The sequence below is a fragment of the Hydractinia symbiolongicarpus genome, chromosome 14 (assembly GCF_029227915.1).
Source record: "Hydractinia symbiolongicarpus strain clone_291-10 chromosome 14, HSymV2.1, whole genome shotgun sequence".
In the NCBI taxonomy this organism is placed as follows: domain Eukaryota; kingdom Metazoa; phylum Cnidaria; class Hydrozoa; order Anthoathecata; family Hydractiniidae; genus Hydractinia; species Hydractinia symbiolongicarpus.
In genome coordinates this window covers 6,981,447-7,005,453 of record NC_079888.1, presented here as the reverse complement: position 1 = coordinate 7,005,453, position 24,007 = coordinate 6,981,447, and the positions used below count along the sequence as shown (strand labels likewise).

Here is a 24,007-nt window from a genome sequence, read left to right as displayed (position 1 = left end):
GTATTCATAATCTTTCATGTAATTATGCGCGTCACGGATGTAAAAATTGCATAATTAAGCACAATTTCAATTCGTTATCTTTAACAGCCAATCAAATATTAATATGCACACAGTCAGTAAAATACACTGACAACGTCATTTGTTTTTAATTAAACAGAAAAACATTTCACTACGTTTTGTTATCAGAAGTGTTGAATAAGTACATTCGATTGTTTTTTCATAGGCTTTTTTTTGCACACGAAAGAAAAGTTCTTCATAAGCAAATACGACCATGCAATTGGCTTAAAATCAACAAATCAATTTATAGCTTTCTGCCTACTAAAGTTAAAATTCTCAGATACACCGAGCTAGCAACTGTACCGAAGATATAAACGCCACAACTATAATGAGTAAAAATCAATATCGCTTTCTTGTCCAACTGAAACAAGTACTTTCATTTGTAATGTTGTGGAATCAGAAATCTACATCGGAAAAAGCATAAAAGTGTGATGAAAATTTTGGTGACCTATTGAGGGTCCATAGCTAAATACTGTAACGACATAGTGAAACTAACAAAGGTATGTAAATTTAAAATTATTGAAGTACTGCTAGTAAGTTTATAGGTTGAACTATAATTTTTATTAATGGTAGATTTTTTTACCGTCGGACCTTCAAAATTGCAAGAATTAGCTAGCTAGCTAGCTCGTTAACTACACTGACTCGGCTAATGATAATTTGATCTCTTGCTATAACCATTGAAGTACTGCTAGTAAATTTGTGGCACATGTTTGTAAGATAAAGTTTACTGACTGAAAGATTTTAATCATTGTTTAATTGTCAGTTGTTATATTCTTTTTCATACATAGAATGGTGGTCATTCGTAAGAAGTTGGTAGTTGTTGGTGATGGAGCTTGTGGAAAGTCCTGCCTTCTTTTTGTGTTTTCCAGAGATCAGTTTCCAAAAGTTTACGTACCAACTGTATTTGAAAACTATGTTACTGATATAGAAGTAGATGGAAAACAAGTCGAATTAACATTGTGGGACACAGCTGGTCAAGAAGACTACGACAGATTGAGACCTTTATCATATCCTGACACTGATGTGGTACTTATGTGCTTTTCCATAGATTCACCAGAGAGTTTAGAAAATATTCCAGAAAAATGGACTCCAGAAGTAAATCACTTTTGTCCTAATGTTCCTATTGTCTTAGTTGGAAATAAAAAAGATTTGCGTGATGACGAAACTACAAAAAGAGAATTGCAGAGGATAAGACAAAGACCTGTGAAATTTGAACAAGGAAGAGAAATGGCTGAAAAAATTAAAGCTTTTTCATACCTTGAATGTTCTGCTATATCTAAAGAAGGTGTACGTGAGGTTTTTGAAACTGCAACACGGGCTGCACTTCAGGTCAAAAAGAAGAAAAAGGGAAAATGTATTCTGCTGTAACTTCATATATTCCTGACCACAACATACTGCATTTGAGTATGCATCACAAATCCCTATGATGTTGCGATGTCAACAGAACAACTGCTGCAACCACATGAGAAAAGTTTAGTTTGCAAAACAAGATAACTGTTTGTATATATTTGTTAATAGAAAAATAAAAATAGTTACAAATATTTATGCAAATTATTTTAAAAATATTTTTACAAGTTTCATATATAGTAGTATATCATTAGCAAATACTATAGAATATATGGAGCATATGGAGAATATATGGACAAATACTACAAATTTTTCATCTGTATTTTGTCTCGTTGATTCAACACTTTCGTTTAAAACAATGTGCATACGTTCCTCTTCTAAAGAACAGAACAATACTTGTTACATTGTTGTATATAAAGTAAAATTTATATGATGCGTACCCAACATTCTATTCCAACATTCTATTTCATTTTCCGATCACATCATTTCTTCGCTTCCTAAGAAAAACGTGTTTAAATTTACAGTACGTTATTCATTACAATTACATTGTTCGTCAAGCTTAGTTCGAGTAAGTGTAGCTAATTTGATTGTTTGCAATGTTGGAAATTCTTAAAAACGGAGAAATAAACATTCATCTTTTTATTATCTAACTCCTCCATACATTTTACAGTGGACTCTTCTTCTCTCGAATATCTCTCTATTTCGAACAAGTACTTTGATTCATTGCCTGTATCGTTTCCTACCTCACAACATCCTCCATATCCAAAAAATATCCCGGTCTTGAAAGTTCGATGTAGAAAGAGTTGATCTTACTTACCTCATATTCTGTAATCATTTTCCTAATCTTCTGACGATTATGTTTCTTTCTCCACATTCCAGCAACATCAGAAGCAGTTCGTCTATCTGCATCTCTAATAGTGGTATCAACATCATGGAGACGTAACAACACATCAACGCACTGTAAGCTACCACACAATGCCGCCCAATGTAACGGCGTGCGATTTTCAAGGTCTCCGCGGTTGATGTTTGATGAATCATACATGCATAACATTTTCAGCACTTTATGATGACTGCTCCATGATGCCAGATGATAGCTGTTACTTTTCCCTGCATCTTCTGCCCAAACATCGCTTCCGAATCCGATCAACAGTTCCACCATTGCTGTATTGTCGCTGCGACGTACCATTGACATCAATGGGGTGCGTTCGAAGTTATCTCTCATAATGACAATCTTGGGGTGAGATGCAAGGAGATGGTTCATTTCACGTATATCGTCACTGAAAATCAGTTCTTCGATATCTGTGAAACAAAGCTGAAGAATTATAAAACACTAGTCGTTAACCCGTGAAAAAATCCACGGGTTCGCCCGTCCTTTTTATACCGCATTGCGTGCGTCTCGCTACCTGCGCAGCTAAGCTACCATTTTGCGTGACAGACGGACGGACGGACAGACGTATACGGGTATTATAATATAGATGAAAAAAAGAATTTCCGTATAGAAATTTATTTAACTTGTACATGGTACTGATGACTTGCTTTTACAAACCTCAAGCTTTAAGTTTTTCAGAATTTACGCTCAATTTGCAAAATGTCTAATTATAATGATTGCGAATAATTCACAATTTCTTTTTTACTGCTAAATATTTCAAAAAACTTAAAATTCTTCGTTATACAAATTTTTATAAAATTGTATTATTTGAAATAAAAATTAAAACGTTCACCTATATGATTTTTTAATTTCGCAAAATTTGCGCACGAACTTGATTTCGCGAAAATTGCTAAATTCGGGACCTTGTTCACAGGGTTTGTTGCCTGATGTCAAAGCTGCTGGCACTTCTTCGCTGCTGCTTCGATAGGCAAGAACCGCCGTGGACGAGGTTATGATGCCTTAAGATTTAAGATAAAAGTGTGTGTGACGAAATTAATGATATTGTAAACTGCTATGTTACCTTCAAAAGTGATATTTTCATCTTCATCATCTTCTTCTCCTTCCGCAAATAAAGGCCTAAATAAATAAATACATACATACGTTTAAAAACACAAACGCACGAACGGACGGACGGACAGGTATGTCAAATTGTTTTACCTGTGGCAATAAGACACAATGCTGTGATCAGATTGACCAACTTGATTACTAGCAACAACACAAAATTTGTAGTTTTCATCAATTATTACATCCTCCATTTTATATTTGGCAGAGGTTATATTTCTTGCAATATTCTTCCAAAGGGAACTGTTGTTTTTTTGTTTTTTAACTGTATAAATGTAGCCTTCATTTCTCCAGCTTACTTCACATGTTGTGTTTGATAAATACGCACACTTCACATTGTTGACTCTTTTAGGAGGATAAAGACTAAAATAAAAATAGAAATATTCCTCTTTGTTAATTAAGTAGTTTTTAAACTTTTGTTACAAAAAATTTAACATTTTGTGGTGTACAAAACTGCTATCGCAACAAATCCAACATTTTAAACGCAAACTACCTACTTTTTCAGTACGATTTCGTGCACGTTTGTAGCTGTGGATGGTGCTTGAGGACCATCTATACATTCAATAGCCTTCATCATTTCTTTATAACGCCAAGATAAAGAGTTCACGTTTAAAATTATTTTATCTTCACTTACTGGATCTACTGTGCATTGTTCTTCCGGGTTTGGACTGGCAACTCGTGTTAAACGGTTTTCTATGAGATATTCAGACAATAGTTCCCGAATAATTTGCCCAGTTGATGATATTGGCATATTTGATTGCGTAATGCAGCATGTTGAAACAAGAAGCAATTCTTGCGTCGCTCTTGACATACCTTCCAACGTTAAATGTTTTAAATTGCAGTCGTAGATATCAATAATGCAGATGCATTCAGCTGCTTCAATACCACGACTTCCCTCCTGTGTAGTGAGTATATTGTAGCTGACACGCTGTAGAGGGGTTTCAGCTATTGTGTTATTATTTTCTAAAATCTTCCAATCTGTTGACACGTCATAACAAAAATAATCCATGTCTAATAAAATAAGCAGCTTGTGGAGTATGTGCATCTGACGTAATGTGTTATAAATAAATAAACGCTTGGTGTCCTTAGCCAGACATATTTCCTCTAATGCCAAAGCCAATATTACAATAGATTCGTCTTCTGATACTTCCTCTGCTGTTAAGTGTAATATTTTTGGCTTTGTCCCTTCGATGTTATGACCAATAGAATCGGCCGAGTTGCATTCTACTTTTAAATCAGTTCTGGAAACTTTGGAATCGTCTTCGTCATTGATAGCGGCAGCAACAACATCAATATCAAATGGTAATTCAAAAGCCTATTTCTTTTCCTTCTTTAACCTGATTTTTTTAAGAACAACTTCATGTTGCTCTTGCTGATGTTGTTCCAGATTCTGAGAGATCTCAGTATGTTCTTCAGTATCACCTGAATCGTTTTTTGATTCATTCTGTTGAACTGGATGTCTAATTAATGATTTGAATTTTGTTATCTCGTTTTCAAATGCCCGTAAAAACTGAAAAATTGACTTAGATGTTCTCATCACTTTGTTAAGTTTATATAACTTCATCCCTGTTTCTTCATATTTATATCTGTCATGCTTTGTGACAGTTAAACCTGACACAAATTCTCGATGTTTTTCGATAGTTTGAGGAAATAAAACGACAACAGAATTTCGCCATTTTGTCTCGTTTTCAAAGTATTGCTTTAAAGATAAAGATTCCTCCATATCAAATATTTCTCCATTTAATTCGTCAATGATTAGATGCAGCATTTCACCAGCGTGTTTGTTAAGTAAAGACACCATCAACATGGAAAGTGTTGGAACTTTGGACATTTTCAAATGCTTTGCCAACTCAACGATATCTTTAACCAAGACTGTCACATTCTCTTTGTAATTGAACTTTGTAGCATAGGTAATTACATCTTGTTTCAGTAATGTTTTATCATCCCATATGACGTAATAAATAACAGATTTGGTTTCTGAGTTTTCGTAGACCAGTTCTAAATGAGACAAAGCTAACACAGTCTTACCACTACCTAACGGACCGGTGATTATCTTTTTCTTTGAACTATCATGTAGAATGTGAAGCTGCTGTGTAGTCAATGTGAGTGAACTTATTTGCTCGTGGATGTCATCACTTAACGAAGGGACAGCATACAGCGCTTTTCGTGTTGCCATAAAGCACATAATATCACTGATGATATTCTTATATTCTTCTTTGTTATTGCAGCTAATGTTCTTCGTTTGAGACCTCTGCAGAAGATTTCCGAAAAAGCTTCGAATGTTTCTATCCACAGATAGTGTTTTCTTATCTAATAACTTGCAATCGATACATAGATCTTCAAAGTCTTCAAAGTTAGGCGCAGCTACCACGTTATAAAATGCAGTGTTACCATTTCGTAAGTACTTCTTATTAAGGATGGCTAATTCTTTTAAGTCAATCTCACCTGCTCCAAATTCATGTTGTATATTGAGTGCATCAATTGCTTCTGTATATCTAATGTTTATGAATGAATTGGAGTACAAAAGTAGGATTTTGTTGGTACCACCAGGAGCCATTTCCAAACTCCAAGAACATTCTTTATCCAGCTTTTTAAATTTGATATGTTCTTTAGAGTTGTAATGTGTAAATATGGTAAGTAGACGATGTTTCGATCTACTCATGACATTCTTTATCTTCTGTGCCAATAACGAACAAGCTTGCTTTAACATCGGCGGTGGAAATTGAAGTGCATCTTCAACATGTCCGTCATTGAGTGTAAAATAACGTTCCTTGTAATCCTTTGCAAATTCTTTATACTCTTCAGGTGTCTTTCTCTGTAACTTTCCACCACATATAAATTTCAAAGCTGTTTCTACTGTTGTTGTGTTTACAATGGACTCAATTTGTTTGAACACCGTGTCACTGTTGTGAGATATGACATCCAAATGATTTGTTACGCATTCATGTGCGCATGTCACTGCAACATCTATTATAAATTGTAAAATATATCTGGTCAATACCTTTTTACAATCGTTGAACAAAACAATGTTAATTGATAAGCTGGATATACTAAGCAGAATGTTGAGGATGCCTTAATTCGTTTTGAAGACACTTTGTTGGATATCATGCTTATCCAAACTTCTTTTTTCATTTTAGTATTTTAACATTATGTTTTAAGACCTCGCCTAGAGACATAGGATAATCTTTTTTTCAACGAAATTCATTCCTTTAAAAAAATATTAAGCTGGGGTCACATATGGTGTTATATCTCTTTGTTCTCTTTCCTCTGGTTAACACAAAGAAGAAAATACACATGTATAACCAACCTACCTTCAATCACGACACATCGAGTTTCATGTTTATCGTCCATTACTAATATTTGTAAATCACATATAGAATCTTCGTGATTATAAACTATCAAAATTAATCTTGCCTTTCTTTTTTCCACAATGTAGTCATCATTTCTATGGAGTTGATTTGTTTGCCCAACAAAATCTTTCACGTATACACATTGTATAGATAGGCAATCATCTTCAAATTGTATTACGAGATTGTCTTGGCGATTTTTAAACAGCAGAAAACTAAAAAGTAAAGTAAAAACTTCGTTGGACAAAATCATTTTTCCACACAGAAAACATTAGGTACTGCATTAAACAAACTGCCTTGTAATAACATTATTAACATACTATTGATTTAGGAGGTAGAATAATTTGCTTATACCTAGGTTGTTTCTTTTGAGTATGTTCTAGCTGAGATGTTTCGCGAATAGGCGAGTGTGAAGTAAGAGAATCTTCTAATCGTTTAACGTTCTCCTGGATGCACTTGATATCATTTTTGTTTTGTTTGATGGACACTTCATTCTGTTTAATATCTTCTCGACACTCTGAGATGACAGTTTGATTTTCTTTGATTTCAACTTGGTTTAAACCAATTTCATCCTGACATTCTCGAAGTTCAAGACGACTCTGTTTTATATCATCTTGATTCTCCTTAATATCAACTTTATTCTCCTCGATTTTAAATTGATTCTGTTCAATATAATTTAGATTCTCTTCGATAGCAAGGTGACTCTGCTCAATATCATCTCGATTCTCTTCGATGCTGAACTGATTTTCTTTCATGTTATATTGATTTTCTTCAATTTCAACTTGATTTTGTTCAACATTATATCGATTCTGTTCGATGTAATATCGAATGTTTTCGATGTCAACTTTATTTTCTTTGACTTTAAATTGATTTTGTTCGATGCCAGCTTTATTGTCTTCAATGTCAAGTTGATTCTCTTCGATATCAACTCGATTTTGCAAGATGTCACCTTGATTTTTATTTATGTTAATATGGTTTTGTTTCACATTTTTTTTATTGTCCTTGATGCCGATTTGATTCTGTTTAATATCGTTTTGGTTTTGTGTGACATTAAGACTCAGTATCTCAACCTTCGCCTTGGTTATCTCAACCTTAAACAACTCTAGGTCTTCTAAACTGCCAGTTTTTAAATCTACTACTTTAGTTACATCGTAGCCAAGCCTTCTCAATGCTGATTCTATGTTGTTCCACAAATCATTATATTCCGTCACATTCAACGCTGTTCCATGCATAACATCATTTCTAGCATTCCGTATTCGAATGATATCAGCACCCTCACTAATATCATTTGATTGTGGTTCTTTGATTTTCCATCCTCCATTCGGTGCCTGTATGTTTGGGCAACAATTTATCAGAATGCTGCATAAAAGAGTGATATCAAATAATTTGGAATCTGTCTGTTGACTTTGTGGAAATACAATCTCCAGCTGATCTCTTTTAAGATAACTCAATATTTTCTTATACGGTAACAGTGCTTGATATAATTTTGTTCCATCACTTGGTTTGTTGCCACGTGCAGGATCATGCAGTATTTCCCGCAGATGATCGACACCTTCATTGATAAATGTGACCAATTTCAGCTGGTACTCGTTCTTATCAATCAAAATTTGATGAGTAGAACCTGCTGGTGCTGCTGCCATAATCTTCGTCCCTGCAGAAAATAAGAACATTTTTACAATGTATGTGGTATCAGCAAAATAACACCATCTAGGTTTTTTTAACCACAGAATAAGAAAGCGAAGTGATTTGCGGAGAATCGTGCCTTTTTATTTTATGCAAACAACTGGAAACCGCGGTCGGTTTGATATCACACATAACGAAAAAAACAATTCAGTCTACGCGTTCCTGCAAAAAATATGTCAATATGATACCGATCTAGATAATAATAAAAAAAATAATAAGCCGCGTTTCCAATTGCATTACTTGCATATTCAGAAAATTTTCCATTTGAGGAGGGCGGGATAAACTAGCCAAGAATTTTTTAAAGGCCATGTGTAGGAAGGAGGTCGTCAAACTTTCTGCATGCTTTAAAATTTTATTAAACATTTTAATCACTCCAGACAAAAGCTTTTTTTCAAAATTTTTTTTGTAGAAGCTTTTTCCTCTGCGCGCAAGAGCTTATTTCAAAAAAATATGCAGAAAGAAAGCAAAACCGAATATGAGTTTTACTTTTGTAAGAGCACATGTGAAAAAATAAAAATACAAAACATAAACTTTCTATTTTTCAAGAAGTTTATATGTTAAAGACAATTAATTCACCTCCATACATATAGGAGTTAAGTATCTTTAATACAACATTGTTTCGGTAAAACACAATAAATTATACGACGCACAAATTATTACCTAGCTACGACTCTTACACATAATGAAATAATGAAAATTGGTTTGTTTGCTTCGTTTGTTTCGCTGAAAAGAAGAGAGAAAAATTTCCCTGCATAAAGTCTGAGGAACTCTACAAACAGAACAAATATTACGCAAATTTAAAACGTCCTTTTAAGTCATCCTAAAATTGTTGGTTTTAAAATCATTTTTTTTTATTTCACTTCATTTTTGCTCAAAAAAATTCAGCAACGACATGCTTCAATAAAAACAGCTAAATGTAAAGGTCTTGTTCCTTTAATTTTCTATTAGGAAAGCACAACATCAGCTTTCCGTTTAACGTGAGAAAATAGTAGATGCGTGATTTAAAAATAGCAGAAAAAATTGCTTTTAACTGTCTAAATACTATAAACCATTGTGTCTGGGCACAAGATTGATAAATTTTGTTTATTTTGTTGATTGGGTAAAAGAAAAACATTTTTTTATATTTGTATAAATTTTGCAACAGTCTCTAATACTGACATCATTAATGAGTGGAAGGGACGAGAGAACACATAATACCAATTAAGTCTCATGCCAGGAAGAGGTCGAACAGCTTTTTACATCAAAGAAATATTGTCCAACAATTTTTTTGTCTCCTGTGGTAACCAAAGTGTCAAGATTTTAGTCCGGTTTTATCTTAATAAAATAAAGATAAGGGAATTGAAACTCCCTGTGCTTTTATGCTAATGTTACAATAAATTTCGGATAATGAAAATATGGCATAAGAACGAACAGAAAAGTATACTTTGAGGGCAGAAACGTTTTGATTTCGCGAATGAAATAGAATACAGTGAAGCATTAACTTTCGTGAATGAAGGATAAAACTACGTAAAATTTCTGGGTATAGCTAGATTTTTGCGTGTAGGTAAAAATATATTTGTCAAAAAATTCCTTTACACAAAAACCACTCTTAGCTCTAAGTCGATGGTTTACTGTTTGCCATATGTTTGTTTTCTAGTTTTGCATCGAAAATCGTAAAAGTTTACAGCATGAACTTTTGCCAAAATAAAAAGAGAAATATTGCGCGAGAATAATCCTTCGGGAATAAGGCTTTTCAAAATTTTTAAGAACATCAATTTTAAAAAACCAGAAATTTGCGACATCAACGAAAGTTTGAGCCCCGCGAAAATGAATTACAATGGTTGTATGATGTGTAGCTACTTACTCTTCAGTTCCTTACTTCAGACAGGCTTGTCACTAAAGAAATTTTGTTGCAGAAATGTATATAATCAGATTTGCAGTTTGAAGTATTTTGTTGATGGTTTATTTCGATCTCCTTCCAGCGCACCACATTCTTTCGTATTCTTCTTAATTTTATGTCAACCGAATATGTCCAGCATCAAAGGGTTTCGTTGTTATTCGCTTAACCATGACTTGCTTATCGATCAACGATTCCACATAATCACCTGAGCACTCCTCCTGGCGTGATAAAACCTTCACATCATCATGTATCTGCTTATTAATTAGGAAAGACCATTGCATGGGAAGGTCAGATGAGTTTAAAACTTTTCACGAAGCTTACAACCATACATCATGTTATTTCTAGTAAACATATTTCCACATTAGAATTTTCTTCAAACTGATTATTTTGCATAAACATTCAAAAACATCCACGGGTAAGAAGGTCTATTAAATAAATGTCTTTCTTAACTACAGAAAATAAGATCGAATTACATGCAATATCGTCACCAGGATCATTGTATGATTTCTGTGGCCACGTGTTTTCAGGAAATCGCTTTAAATACTTTGTCAAATTTTATGCACACTACCTTTTCAATGCGCTATATGTGGGATGAAATCTTCACTTATATCAGAAAGGAAAAAAAAACTGGGATCGAGGGTGCACAGCTTTCAACAAAGAACACTTTTTTCAGGAGCAGGTAAAATGGCAGTCAAAATATCATAACAAAACCTCTATGTAGTAAGTGGACACTTTATAGCTGACACTTCTTGACAGAAGACACTTTACTCAAAGAATGGATAAGGACACGTCATTTCAAAGTTCCAATTTACATTACTTCTTAGAACTAACCTCACTAAAGCGGGTCACACCCTATAATTTCCCCAAGCACTGTATTTTGCATATTTTTGTTTATGGATTCCTTTACTTTCGTTATTTTATTTTATGTCTTTTTAAGATCTTTTATAAAGATAAAACCTCGCAGGGATATCAAGCCTGTTTGACTTTTCGGAAAAGAAACTAGCATGATGTATGATCTTACTTCCGCCAAAACTGTCCTCTTGACACCTTTTCTTAACTCGATATTACTTCATCTCACACTCAAGGTTCTTGAGGTAATGTAGGCAAATCTGGGAAGAATCTCTCTCGCCTTTTTATAGCAGACATTCTTTTTAACACCCGATGGTGTCTGGTTTGCCTAACCTCGTTCCCAGCGCCTGTTGTCTCTTTTCATATCGGGACGGCAAAAAAAAAGTCAGAAAAGATACAAGATGTCCTGGGGACAAGGTTTCTTGTTTGCCTTTTCTAATTTTATATCTAAACCGCGTTTGATATTATTAGCATTTTAAATTTACCAACCAGTAATAAAATGAGTTTTGTATAGAAAAAACTACAGCTAATTTAATGACAAAATGTTGTCAGGGAGATTTTAACTGCTGTTTTGTCGTTGGTGCCATCTTTTTTGTGATAACTTCAGTGCAAGAATTAAAAAAATACTGACAAATATCAGTGTCGCATTGCTAATAAAGAAAAACAAAACAACGATAAAGTGAGAACGTAAGATGAAAGAAAAAAAACAGTCATCTTAACTTTAGTGCAAACATGCACACGGGTGAATGTACTGCTGGAAGTGGCGTGTGCATGGTTTCAAAGGATTGTACTATTGTTAAAATGGTCAGAAATACCAGCAATGTCTTTTAAAATGTTGGCGAAAAATTAAGTAAGATCTGTTCTGATATAAAAGTAGATGTTTTTTTATAGGCGAATTAAAAATGTCATTTTTTAAATACTGTAGAATTTTTTTTTTGTCTTTCAGTAAACACAATATCTCCATATTAAAAGTCGGTACACACCGTGGGATTTTTTCCAGCAGAGTACTTTAATCTTTGCGTGCTATACATTGCATACAACAAAGATGGAAATAATCACATCGTGCGTGTCGGTCGTAATATACGTGTCTGTCTGCTCGGCGGCGCGAAATCATAACGATCAGAAAAAAGTAGGAGAAACCGGGGTCATTTCGAACGCCAACCCCTTGTCCAGGTCTCAAAATAAAAGCGGTTCGCGGCGACCTTTGTAAAAATATTGCTTAATTTTGCAGAGATAAGAACAAATGGGAGACTAAAAGATTCTCATGATTTAAGTTGCCTGATTAAGTTTTATGTGCATTATTTTTGCGATAAAAATCAGTTCACCCAGACAAAATATTATTTGCACTATCCGACAACTTCTTTCTTATCCGCGACATTCATCTACCAAATTTTAAATTCAGACAAAAATTTTCACTCTCAAATAATTTTCTGTTAAAAAACATTTTATTCTTTGCCGTTCACCAAAGTTGGTGTCCATAAAGTTCCTTTTTTTAGCGATAGGGAAAAAAATTCGCAAATTTACTGTTTCCAAACTAAGAAAAAAACAGAAGCGTGTCTAATAGAAATTTGTTCTAATTGTATTCTAACAAATAAAATCTGATCCAATACATTATGAAGGTTTTACAAGTATTCTTGAATTGAGACTGACCAAACACACAAAATTTACTCCAGGTTTCCATGTCAAATAAGTAAAAAACAAAAACCAAAAAACAACGGAACCTTAAAACCGGCAAACGAGACGAAATTGGAGATTACTAATTATTTTTCAAAACTTGTTTTCGCCTGTAAAAAAATGAGAAAATATATGGCAGTTTCCCCGAAAGTGCATTTTTATACAATAGTAAAGGTAAAATGATCATTAAATTAGGTATAATATTGATTTAAAGTTTTTATGGTGATATCATGTGTGAGCGATTACTAACAACAGTCAAACAGTGAAAAGAACTATTATAGCAAAACACATTTTCCCTTCTTCTTTTTCTTTACCTGAAGAGCAGCACGTGTTGCAGTTTCAAAAACCTCCCTCACACCATCTTTTGTTTTCGCAGAGCATTCTAAATAAGAAAAGGCATTGATTTTTTCTGCCATTTCTTTACCTTGCTCAATCTTGACTGGCTCTTGCTTCATTTTTGCTAACTCGTGAATAGTCGAGGTGTCGTTGCGAAGATCTCGTTTGTTTCCAACTAAAATAATAGGGACATTAGGACAGAAGTGTTTTACTTCTGGAGTCCATTTTTCGGGAATATTTTCTAAACTGTCTGGTGAATCTATGGAAAAGCACATCAGAATAACATCAGTGTCAGGATATGATAACGGTCTTAATCTGTCGTAATCTTCTTGTCCAGCTGTATCCCACAATGCCAATTCGACTTGTTTGCCATCTACTTCTATATCAGCAACATAGTTTTCAAATACAGTTGGTACGTACACTTCTGGGAACTGATCTTTAGAAAACACAATAAGGAGACAAGTTTTTCCACAAGCTCCATCACCAACAATTACCAACTTTTTACGAATGGCTGCCATTTTTTCGCTCAATTTATTATTCTAAAATAACAAATTAAAGTAATAAACAATTGAACACTGTAACATACATGGTGCATCTGGTGAAACATGCTAATCTCTCTCTCTAAAGACAACGTCACAGAGATTAACTATAAAGAGAAAAAATACATATGACGAATTCACAAGCAAAAGACATGATTTTTACTTATGTAGAATTTCATTGAGAAATTTATTATTGTTGTCTTTTTTGTTAAGCTATCTCAGGCTAGGAAGAATATTATTTATATTGATAACAGGGAGAAAGGTTTCACTATGCATTAGCAGTACTGATCCCTTAATAACAATAGAAATGGTAAATATGGTAAAAATAAAGGAAAAACTACATCTTAGTTGCTTAATGACAAATCAGTTACTTTGATGTTACGTCACTATGTACATATATTATATTAATGTTAATATTTGACCTGAAATTTCTAAAGCTATGTAGCGTACTTGAATTTTTGAGGTCTAACTTGGAAAAAGGTGAATTAACTGATATCATCTCCTGCATGGGTAGCTAGGGACCACCTAGGACCAACTAAGATTAAATTAGCAATGCATCCAGGTTTTAGGAAATTATACAGCATTTTAGCAGTACTTTTACATTACAAAACTTAAAGCACCCAAAAGAGGCTTAATTATAAAATGGTAGCAGAACATACTTTTGGGATACACAAACTGCTGAACTTATTTTGGGAGCTAAGCTCTCATAAAGTTGAGTTTAGATCTAAACACAGTCCAGATCAGATTGGAAGAGGGTCATTAATATACCCTGTCCAACCCATGCTAGCATGGAAAACGGACATTAAGCCGAGAATGATGATGATGATGATGATGATGATGAAGCTCTCATAAAGATGAAAAACTAATGTTTTTTACCAAAATGTCTTTAAGGAAAAAACACAAAATGAATGTTGAAAATAAAACAGGTGTATACATCTGTAACACAAAGCCTGGGAGTGATTAGGATTTAATCTTCATTTGCTAGCTGTGAGATGCAAACAAACACATGGTTATACACACAGATAACTTCGCATGTATCACATTTCAATTCAATTATTTATTATTCATTACTACGTTTTTATCCCCACCTAATTCAAGTAAATGACACCAATTTTCTACTGTCTTACTAACATCACTTATTTTTATCACTGGGTTAAAAACAAAACAAACTATATTTCTTATAACACCCTCCTTAGTGTGATTATAAACGAGAAAAATATGCAATGAAAATGTATTACTGCAACACTATCACTAAAATAGTCTACCATATTTGAAAAAAAATATAAAAACAAGGCACAATGCGGTAACACCCTTCTTCAATACATTTGGAAAAATTTGAATGCTGCAAAAAAGTAAATATATAGCAACAAAACTATATTTTCTTATAAATAAGGCTGGGCAACAAACATAAACACACCACTCAAAAATTTATATAAAAATAGTTTTCATGCTGTTTTTTGTTATTGAATTTTTTAAACTGCACTATACAATAATTCTCATTGCATAACTTTTGAAAAAAGTTTCTATGCTGATTGCGGTAACATCCTGGACACACTCTTTAAAGATTTATCATGGACAGCAGAGAAGAATTTTGGGCATGGAAAAGTGCCACATGTTAATGTTTAATATTGTGATTCTCTTTGTTCTTATAGTACTCTAGACAATAGAACATCGTGGAGGTGTATTCTATACCAAGAGAGGAAGCAAAGATATAAACACCATCATGTAATATCCTATATATCTCTTTAACATACCTACCCGTTTCTTCAAGACTGTGACTGATGATATGTGGTTTACATTTCTGGCAACCACAAATCATAACCTTTCCTATTACCACAGGATATGGTAAAAGGTAACACTGTTTAATCTCTACCAGTTAACACTATTTTTAAGTGTGATCTGTATGAAGTATTCAAAAAAACTGTGAATGGAACATTGAGAAAAAATCACCCCTGGTACATCAGAACAAGTTACCCAGAACATCTAATATGTCTAAGGCCTGATACCCTGTTTTATACCCTCCTTCCCAGCAAAAGTCTTTTTGAGTTACCAGTTTGTTACAAAAAAAACTACCATTTAGGCCTGATATTTATTAGATGATTTCTGACAAAATAGTGTTTCGTGTCAAAGATAATACATTCAATAAAAAATTTAAGCCTATCAACTTTTACAAATAGAGAAAGTGGGTGGCCATATGTATCTAAACTGAGTTATTGTACATTATACATTGGAAAAACCCTGAAGAGACTGCAGCTAGAATTTATCAAAAACTTGTTGCAAATGAGGTAGTAATAGTTATCTCACTTGAATTGAAACTGTTCTCTTTGTTTAAGGATGTGTGCAATAAATTCATTCAACACAAAAGAAAATCGATCTCCAGAATTGTGTTTCAGAGAGACCTCGTAATATTAGCACTGGCAAGCAATAGAAAGTTAAAGCAATTTTACTGTGTAAAAAAAATTAAATCACGTACTTGAAGTAAGATTACGTAGATATAACATCTGGCATGGAGTTATATTAATGTTTGCATTTTATCCCGTTGGTACTATTTTCTTCATTAAATGTATAAACTTTAAATTTCACAATAAATGACAGAAAATATAAAACTTATCACATTACCCGCACCACATTATAACCCACACCAAAGTGGAAGTCGTAAAAATCAACTTATAACCCGTGGGTTATACACTGGAAAATACGGTAACTAAATATTAAAATTTATGTAAAATGTTTAAAATGCGTCAAAGTGACGGCCAGAAAACATTTTTAACTCTATATGGCTTGTCAAAAACGTTAAATATAACACCCTCGCAGAGCATACTCATGACATCTTGCATAATTAGTGAATCTTTCTAGTCCAAATTCTAAAAAACCAATCAAGAATTATAAAAAAATATTCAAATTCCTAGACAACCTTTCAAACTCTTTCATATGCAATTAACTTTATTTTTGGTGGGAGGTAACCTTTAAATACGTTTTTATTATGGTTAACTTAGAAATACTACAAACTATAAAAAAAGTATGCTGATAAATTGAAAGATTTTCTGCTGAAAGCTTTTTAAAGGCATAAAACAGTAACAAAAAAACAACAACATTTGTCGTTTATGATAAATTGCTCCAGAGTTCTAGCGTCAGTTGTTCAAGAATTCCAGTATTAGTTGTGGGGTCCATACCTTCAAGCACAAAAAGGCTTTGGAAGCTTTGCAATCAGTTGCATTCGAAAAACGAAAGCAACTGAAACCACTAAGTATAAGGACATCCTGTAGTTCGCTGCCTAAAAACAAGCCATGTAAGGGAAATTGGGAAGATGGCACACTGTGTGGGCCGTTAAATGTTGCAGGGAGTTGCCTGGCCAAAGATGAGCATTAATTACTCTAGGACTCCTCATCTAAGTCATGACTCTTCCTGGAAAAAAGACAGAGCATATCCCTCAATATTTGTAAGGCCAGCCATGTAAAATCTGCACATCAACCTATCAGTTGGAATCGAGCCAGTCTAGTCAGAGAAACGAAGTAGATTGACAAAATTACCATCATTAATCAGAAAGGACTCAAAAAACGTCTTCAGCTAGCTAACAAGGGCATGGAAAAAATAGAGGTTTGACTGGTGTATCAGTAGAGACATTTTGATAAGTTGTAGAATGTGCAATACTAGTCGGTGATCCGTGGAAAATCCACGGCTTCGCCCATTCTTTTTATACACTGCATGCCTCTCACTACTTGTAGTACCATTTTGCGGGACAGACAGACAGACGTACATGGGTATTATAATATAGATAAAAAAGAGGGCAAGTTTGTGCAATCTTTTTAATAAAATTGGCAGTTGTCCTCTAAACCGCCTGCACTTTCCCATAACATACCATGCAGACGACAGTAAAAAGCCGCTTTTTCATGCATTGTTCGGGTCTATGCAGGCTTTTCGGGCAAACACTTTAATTTTTTTCAAAACACAACACTTTTTACGGCGTATGCAGCTTATCAGCACCCTCGTTAATGACAATATTGCTGTATTAACCCACCTCAAAGAAGAAATATGGCAGGTTTTGGTGAGAGCACTGCCCTTCAACACTACTATGAACAACAAGTTCAAGGATATCAAAATTCAGATTCTCTTATTCATCTGAAAGCTCACACACAAATGTGTTGAAACAAATTCCTAAAACCCACCAATTAGCACAAAAGTATTTCTCAGATCAAACCCTGAATTAAAATCAGCCAAAAATTAATTTTATGTGCCTGGGTTGGGAGTCCATTTTTGTTTAAGTGAGTAAAGAACAGTAGCCAGAAGAAATTTGTTTAAAACACAGTATAATTTTCTCCCACCTTAATTATGCCGATTACCTGATGGTAAGAAAAATTATGTTGGTCTCCTTGTTCAGTATTCCATGTACTTCTTTCCACTCTTGTACACAGAACAGCACCATTAATAAGACTATCTATGGAGTATAATATGAACAATTTGTGGGGGAGGAAATCTATATATCTATCTAGCTAGCTACCTGTGTCAACAACCTTCACATTTTGCGCCTAGATAAACATCTTGTGTATAAAATAAAACGTAGGTAAAAATCGAAAAAACTATATACTTGTAAATTAAACTTTTTACAAGTGTAATGAAGTTGATGGTTTCATGTTGTTTATACCAGTCAGGCCACTCCCCAACCTTTGCGTTTACAAGGTGAAAACTTACTGTAATCAATAACAATAATAGCATATATTATACACATCTTATTTATAAATTTGTTGGCTCGATTGGATCAAACCTTAAATAGAAAGTAAATTCATGGACCTATATCATGGCCTGAGAGTCCTCATGTACTATTAGCTACAACCATGCCGCAAAATATCTTTCCACTATTCATCATCTGCCATTTTGCCCGTCCGAGGCGAAAATGTCTGGATAGGGAAACAACACCTAAAATTAACAGTACTAAACTAGTTCCCAGTTTTTTAAAGGATTATTTTTGCAAATGGCGTGGGAAAAATGTTATTGGGTGCCAACAAAGTATACTGAAACTTACAAACATGGTATTTTATCGTCTCACTTGTAAATCATCAAAGTTTTTATTTTAACATTACGTAATCACGTAAATGCGGCATAAGATCAACGAAGCATTGGAAATTGGTGGAAATAACTGTCCCTGTGTGTGTAGCTAAGGGACCACCTGAGACCAAAATGCGACCAATTTTCTAAAGCTGGGTCAACTCACCCTTTTGAGAACAGACGGGTTGATTGCGTCATCACAAATAATTCAAACCCTTATATTTAAAGCCGCCTGTCGTCAAAAGTACATTTTTGATCAGCGTCCTGCACATTTTAGAGGCAACAGGCAAATAAAAACAAATTAAAAAAATATATAATTTGTGTATTGGGGTCATTGCTGCCATCATCAAAATTCAAATGGCGGATATAATAAACGCTAACAGAGTCTGTGACTTTAGCGATGTTGATTATTTTTTCACAATTTTTTCTAACTAACAACAGTTTCGTAAAAAATAACCTATGGACTGTTCTGTTATTTACAAAGCTTTGGCGATGCGCAGTGATTGACGTCAGAATATTATTAAAGTTAGTGAAGCTATTGCATTATACTTTTGTTAATTTGATGGGAATGTCATAGTACAAGAGTGGGGCAAAACTGATTAAAATTTATTTTCGGTTGTTATTATTAACATAGAAATATGTCTTTTTGCGAAATACACGTGCACGGATTTGTAGCCGTTCCCATAGTGTTATTTTACTTCTGTTAATTGAGTGCCTGACTACGTCACGTAAAGTACAAAATAATTTCCGCCCAACCTGGAGATGTTCTACCGAATTCCCAGGTGAACTTGGTGCCTAAAAACCCGTAAAAATCGTGAATTGAAAATTAAAAATATTTAGACTTTTTCATTCTTTGAGAGATAAACTCGAGCACTGGACCCGTCTACCTTCGAGGATTTAATCTTAAAGAGCTCTGGGGACGAGAGACTTTCTAGATAAATCCACTTTTTTAACTGCGTATAGAACTGGCGATAAAACGTAATTTAAGGACGTCTTGATCTCTTGAAAGTAATTTTGAAGTTGTACTTGGGAGGTTTACTGCATTTTCGTCCCCAGCAGAACTTTTCTTAAAATGCACTTCAGAAAAGAATGCGTCCACCAAAATAATCACCGGCAAAACATTTAGCCTGTGAATTCGTTGGAGTTGTATTTTTGTTAAACTTTGAAAATTGAGAAGAGGGGATGGTAACGTTTTTCAAATCAATAGTTTGGTAGATTTTCACTCTTAGTTCTGTATTAGGGCACTAGGGTTAACAATTGGTAAGAGGAGGGGGGTCATCAAGATTGTCACCTTTCGACACAACGCCTTTGATTTATTCTGACTTCTTTGCTAAAAAGGTTCTAATAGAAAAAAGGAGATCAAAAGTAGATGATAAAAAAATGTGCTTCTCCGTACGCAAATAAGCAAATGTTTGATGGAGCAATTTGAGCATGAGCATTGTGTATAGCCATCATGTATTGAATATTATTGTTTCGAATATGTGCTCTGTTTTGTATACCTAGAAAGTAAAATATTTTACTGGTTTCCCACTTCGCGGTCCAAAAAATTAAACTTGTGTCAAATGTTGTGTAATATCTGTTACTCTAACTCAAACTTCTAGTTCTAGTCTTTGATTTTGCAAAAGTGAAGTTCACAAATATATAAACAAAATTACGTTATAAGGTCAACATAGCTTTGTCGAAAATTTATTCCAGAAAATTACAAATAATCCCCCAAGATCATACACAATATTTCTTTTAAAAAAAAGTCTAATAAAAAACAAATTTAAGATATTAAATTGCCAACGAACATTGAAAGATTCTAAGCAGTAACCATATATGACAAGTAAAAAAAATACTTTAGGCACAGGAACTATATTTACTTAAGGTTTTCACATTATTTATGAACAATTGATTTTTGCACCTCGCCCACCCTAAATATTGCTTAGCTACTTAGTCATGGTTTACCTGGGGTCATATAAGCGACTGGTTTATATTCAAAGTATTCATTTTATTTATACCCATGCAATTAAAATTTTCACAACTTTTAGGGGCAATTGTTCAAGTTTGGGATTCTTTTTTACTATAATATTCAAAGTTATGGTTCCTGTGTATGTCCAAAAAGTTTTCTTTACAACAAGAAGTTTCTTGCTTTTTACTAGATTACCCCTTAGTAAATAGGCATGTAATAAATACAATACATTAGGAATATATAAATACAAAAATATAATTTCTCAAAAAGAATCATTTTTTATATAAAATTATTTTTTAAAAAGTCTCAAATGAACTTATAAGTTGTCATGAAATATTGTTTTGAAGAACATTGTTTAACTGAAGACAATAAAAACAACAATAAAAAATTAAGATGACAAAAAGAAACACACAATAAGATTAAATCCATACAAAACTAGCTGCTATAATTTCAAACAAAATTTAAGAAAAAATCTAATGCAATGATAGCACAAGTAAAATGCTGAAATTTCGACCAGTTGAAGTTAACTAGAAAAGCTGACCAGTGTGAAAGAACACATGTGTTAACATTTTTCAAAAAAATGCTACATTAGAGATTTATTAAACCAAGAAGCTGCATCTACTTTGCATTAAATGTGTGAAAACAAAAATCTTTAGGTAGGTGTTGTTGTTATATCTATAAAAACATCTGCTGGATTAAAAAACAATTTGCGAGCAATTTCCTTGACAAACAAATAAAAAAATATGTTTACTTCCCATGGTAACAATTATAAAAATGAATAATCGTGTAATATGACTGTAGCAATCACAGATTACGTAACACATAAAAAATTCATTTAATAAAAATAACAATAAAAAAAGAAATCCTGGATCTAATAAAAGTAGACAAGATTTGGTTCTTTACACAAATTGACTAAATAACCAAAAGTATAGATTTACATGAATGCAAAACTAAAATGGTGTTGGGTTTAATCTTTCTTAGGAATTGTTTCCTTGCTGATCTAGATTTCTTTGAAGAGTTTCAAGTCATGCAGAATCTTGCCTATACAGGACAAATTAAAACTTATATGCTTCAGCCTATTTAACCAAAAAACTTGTTAACCTTAAAAAAAAAAAGTATATGCAACTCTGTGAATTTATGGCAACAATGAGCTTTTCCACTAAAAATGCTGCCATACATGTTTTCTTTTAACCTTTTTAATTTTATTTTCGCCACAACGGTAAATAATTGGTGAAATGAACCTTTGTGAACTTAAGCACAAGCTTTATAACATGCTAACAGCAGATGTGAATGAGAAAAGCTGTCCTTTATCATTAAAACATGTTTAAACAACAAGTGTATAATTTAGGTTTTTAAAAAAATCAGACAGAAACAACAACTTTGATATGCCAACTATATGACAGTGTTTAGATTTAAGAGAAAAAATAGAAGTATCTATCATATAGATATTAATGTTAACAAAAATCAAGGAGATTGTGGAGAATTAAAAAGCCCATATTTAGAACGGATAACACTATTATCTGGTTCATCCCTTTCTGTATTTCTTTCTTCAAGATAAAGTCTTCTTTTGTCTTTTTCGCATTTACGTCTACTTTCTTTTAAAAGATATTTTTCTTCTGTGGATTCGTTGTTGTTACGACAACAGCAACACCAGCAACAACACACCAATAAAACAAGCAGAACAAAAGCAACACATGGTATTACTACTACAAACCAATAACCTGCTACAGTGCACTGTCTTACATACCATTTTATGTTACATCCCTTGGGAATGAAGTCATAAGTGTGGCAAGACTGCGTTGGTTCGCACCAGAAGCAAGAAGAATCGTCTGTGCAAACCTCACATGAGGCATTTCTATGATTACACCTTTCAGTTTCGTAACTTACTACAAGATTGGATCCAGAGCCAAAAATATTAAATAAAATGATAGAAACGCTAAACATAAGGAAATATCTCATCATGCTTAATAAGTTTGTTTGCGTAAGCACAATGCAAAAAAAGTCATAAAGTACAAAATGAGCAGCAAACTTAAAAATGTCTTGTGCTTTCTATAAATTTGGTACATTTGCAATCTCGTATGGGATGGTTGGAGTTACCGAACTTTTTTTATTATAAACTTACCGTATTTTTACCAATGTAAGTGGGACCATTCTTTTAATTTTTACACGGCACCGATTTCAAAAACAGTTGACGTACGCGTTTCCCATGCGGAAAAAACATTGCCCATATATTTACTTTTTTGTAATGTTAATACTAGCCATAGTTACCACTAATGCGCCCCGAATTACTAATAACGATTTCAAACATTCAAATTTAGAACGGGATTTAAAATTAAAACGGAAAATGGTGGACGTTTGAAATCTATAAAAACTGCAGTGTTAGAACTTATTATTTTCGTTATTTTCACATTTGGCTAAGGCTCTATCTATAAAGTTAGATCTTGATTAAATATATGTACACTTTAAACGCCTCTAGGCTTCTTGTTGTGTAATTTCACGTAATCATTGCTTTTGATTTTTGGTTAAAATTCGTTCAAAAGACTTACGCATACATTTTTGACTTATCAAATCTCCAAAAATTCTTGTGGTGTAATAAAAAAATTGTGTCTGAAAGCTATTCTGCTGAAACATTTTCCGCCAAATATGACGAATATGATAGAAATGCAGTACATAGAGGCTTGTGAATAAGCTTATTGCCCAGGGGAAAATTTTTAAATAAAAAGCCCTGCGACTTGAAGATTTCCGTCATTAGCCTAAAAGATTCTGAAATTTGAAGTAGACTTTAAAACGGAGAACAATGGGGTATATAAACACATCATAAGTATCCTAATTCTCAATTATTATTGTAATTAACGTAAAATACAACTTGATAAATAAAAAATAATTTTTTTTTACATATATATAGTATATATTCTAAAACAATAGTTAAAACTTTAACTGGATTTTTTTATAACTGATCTCGAAAATTCCAGGATGCAGGATTGCTATGTATGAACTTCACGATTCGAATATATATAATAACTTCTGAACAATTTCAATTTCATTGAATTATTACTCTGTTAAGTTACCAATAAAATCCTTAAAAATTTCTCTCGTTGAAGATTTTTCGAAAATGCTGATGGTGCATGGTTTGATAACAAATGATCTGAAAAAGAAAGTATATTTAAAATTGAGAAAGAAGAATACAATTTTACTAGAACTGAATTAATACTAGGTTGTTTAATTATTGTCTACTTATCTGATTTAAAGTTAGAATTTATTAAAAAGATACAAATCAATGCCATGTGATACACAAAAGGTATACTATATAAA

At 33.2% G+C, this 24,007-nt stretch overlaps 5 protein-coding genes across 5 annotated transcripts; 1 reads left to right on the top strand and 4 right to left on the bottom strand.

Annotated features, from left to right (window-relative positions):
* Window positions 1-414: 414 nt before the first annotated feature.
* On the top strand, window positions 415-1,713 carry LOC130626139 (ras-like GTP-binding protein RHO). Its single transcript, XM_057441244.1, has 2 exons — window positions 415-557; window positions 846-1,713. The coding sequence occupies exon 2, from the start codon at window positions 847-849 to the stop codon at window positions 1,423-1,425; it is 579 nt and encodes a 192-aa protein (XP_057297227.1). The 5' UTR covers window positions 415-557; window position 846; the 3' UTR covers window positions 1,426-1,713.
* On the bottom strand, window positions 1,305-4,708 carry LOC130626138 (uncharacterized). Its single transcript, XM_057441243.1, has 5 exons — window positions 3,892-4,708; window positions 3,491-3,757; window positions 3,354-3,409; window positions 2,222-2,703; window positions 1,305-1,901 (listed from the first exon to the last, which is right to left on the bottom strand). The coding sequence occupies exons 1-5, from the start codon at window positions 4,437-4,439 to the stop codon at window positions 1,887-1,889; spliced, it is 1,368 nt and encodes a 455-aa protein (XP_057297226.1). The 5' UTR covers window positions 4,440-4,708; the 3' UTR covers window positions 1,305-1,886.
* LOC130626136 (uncharacterized) lies at window positions 4,708-10,998 on the bottom strand. The gene is made up of 4 exons (XM_057441242.1): window positions 10,268-10,998; window positions 7,096-8,392; window positions 6,706-6,956; window positions 4,708-6,361 (listed from the first exon to the last, which is right to left on the bottom strand). The coding sequence occupies exons 2-4, from the start codon at window positions 8,379-8,381 to the stop codon at window positions 4,710-4,712; spliced, it is 3,189 nt and encodes a 1,062-aa protein (XP_057297225.1). The 5' UTR covers window positions 8,382-8,392; window positions 10,268-10,998; the 3' UTR covers window positions 4,708-4,709.
* A 1,710-nt stretch (window positions 10,999-12,708) lies between these two features.
* On the bottom strand, window positions 12,709-13,726 carry LOC130625498 (ras-like GTP-binding protein RHO). Its single transcript, XM_057440605.1, has one exon. The coding sequence runs from the start codon at window positions 13,678-13,680 to the stop codon at window positions 13,102-13,104; it is 579 nt and encodes a 192-aa protein (XP_057296588.1). The 5' UTR covers window positions 13,681-13,726; the 3' UTR covers window positions 12,709-13,101.
* Window positions 13,727-20,400: 6,674 nt separating this feature from the next.
* Window positions 20,401-23,748, bottom strand: LOC130625448 (pituitary tumor-transforming gene 1 protein-interacting protein-like). Its single transcript, XM_057440549.1, has one exon. It carries the CDS (start codon window positions 22,655-22,657, stop codon window positions 22,160-22,162), a length of 498 nt encoding a protein of 165 aa, XP_057296532.1. The 5' UTR covers window positions 22,658-23,748; the 3' UTR covers window positions 20,401-22,159.
* Window positions 23,749-24,007: the final 259 nt, after the last annotated feature.

Bases quoted from the DNA above. Each gene is read 5' to 3' on its own strand.
- LOC130626138 (XM_057441243.1), bottom strand. From the start codon at position 4,439: ATGCACATACTCCACAAGCTGCTTATTTTATTAGACATGGATTATTTT. The intron at 3,758-3,891 runs GTAGGTAGTTTG...TTTTTATTTTAG, and splicing joins CACGAAATCGTACTGAAAAA to TCTTTATCCTCCTAAAAGAG. The intron at 3,410-3,490 runs GTAAAACAATTT...TTATTTATTTAG, and splicing joins ATTGTGTCTTATTGCCACAG to GCCTTTATTTGCGGAAGGAG.
- LOC130626136 (XM_057441242.1), bottom strand. From the start codon at position 8,381: ATGGCAGCAGCACCAGCAGGTTCTACTCATCAAATTTTGATTGATAAG. The intron at 6,957-7,095 runs GTATAAGCAAAT...TTTACTTTTTAG, and splicing joins ACTCAAAAGAAACAACCTAG to TTTTCTGCTGTTTAAAAATC. The intron at 6,362-6,705 runs GTAGGTTGGTTA...AATTTATAATAG, and splicing joins TCGATGTGTCGTGATTGAAG to ATGTTGCAGTGACATGCGCA.
- LOC130626139 (XM_057441244.1), top strand. From the start codon at position 847: ATGGTGGTCATTCGTAAGAAGTTGGTAGTTGTTGGTGATGGAGCTTGT.
- LOC130625448 (XM_057440549.1), bottom strand. From the start codon at position 22,657: ATGATGAGATATTTCCTTATGTTTAGCGTTTCTATCATTTTATTTAAT.
- LOC130625498 (XM_057440605.1), bottom strand. From the start codon at position 13,680: ATGGCAGCCATTCGTAAAAAGTTGGTAATTGTTGGTGATGGAGCTTGT.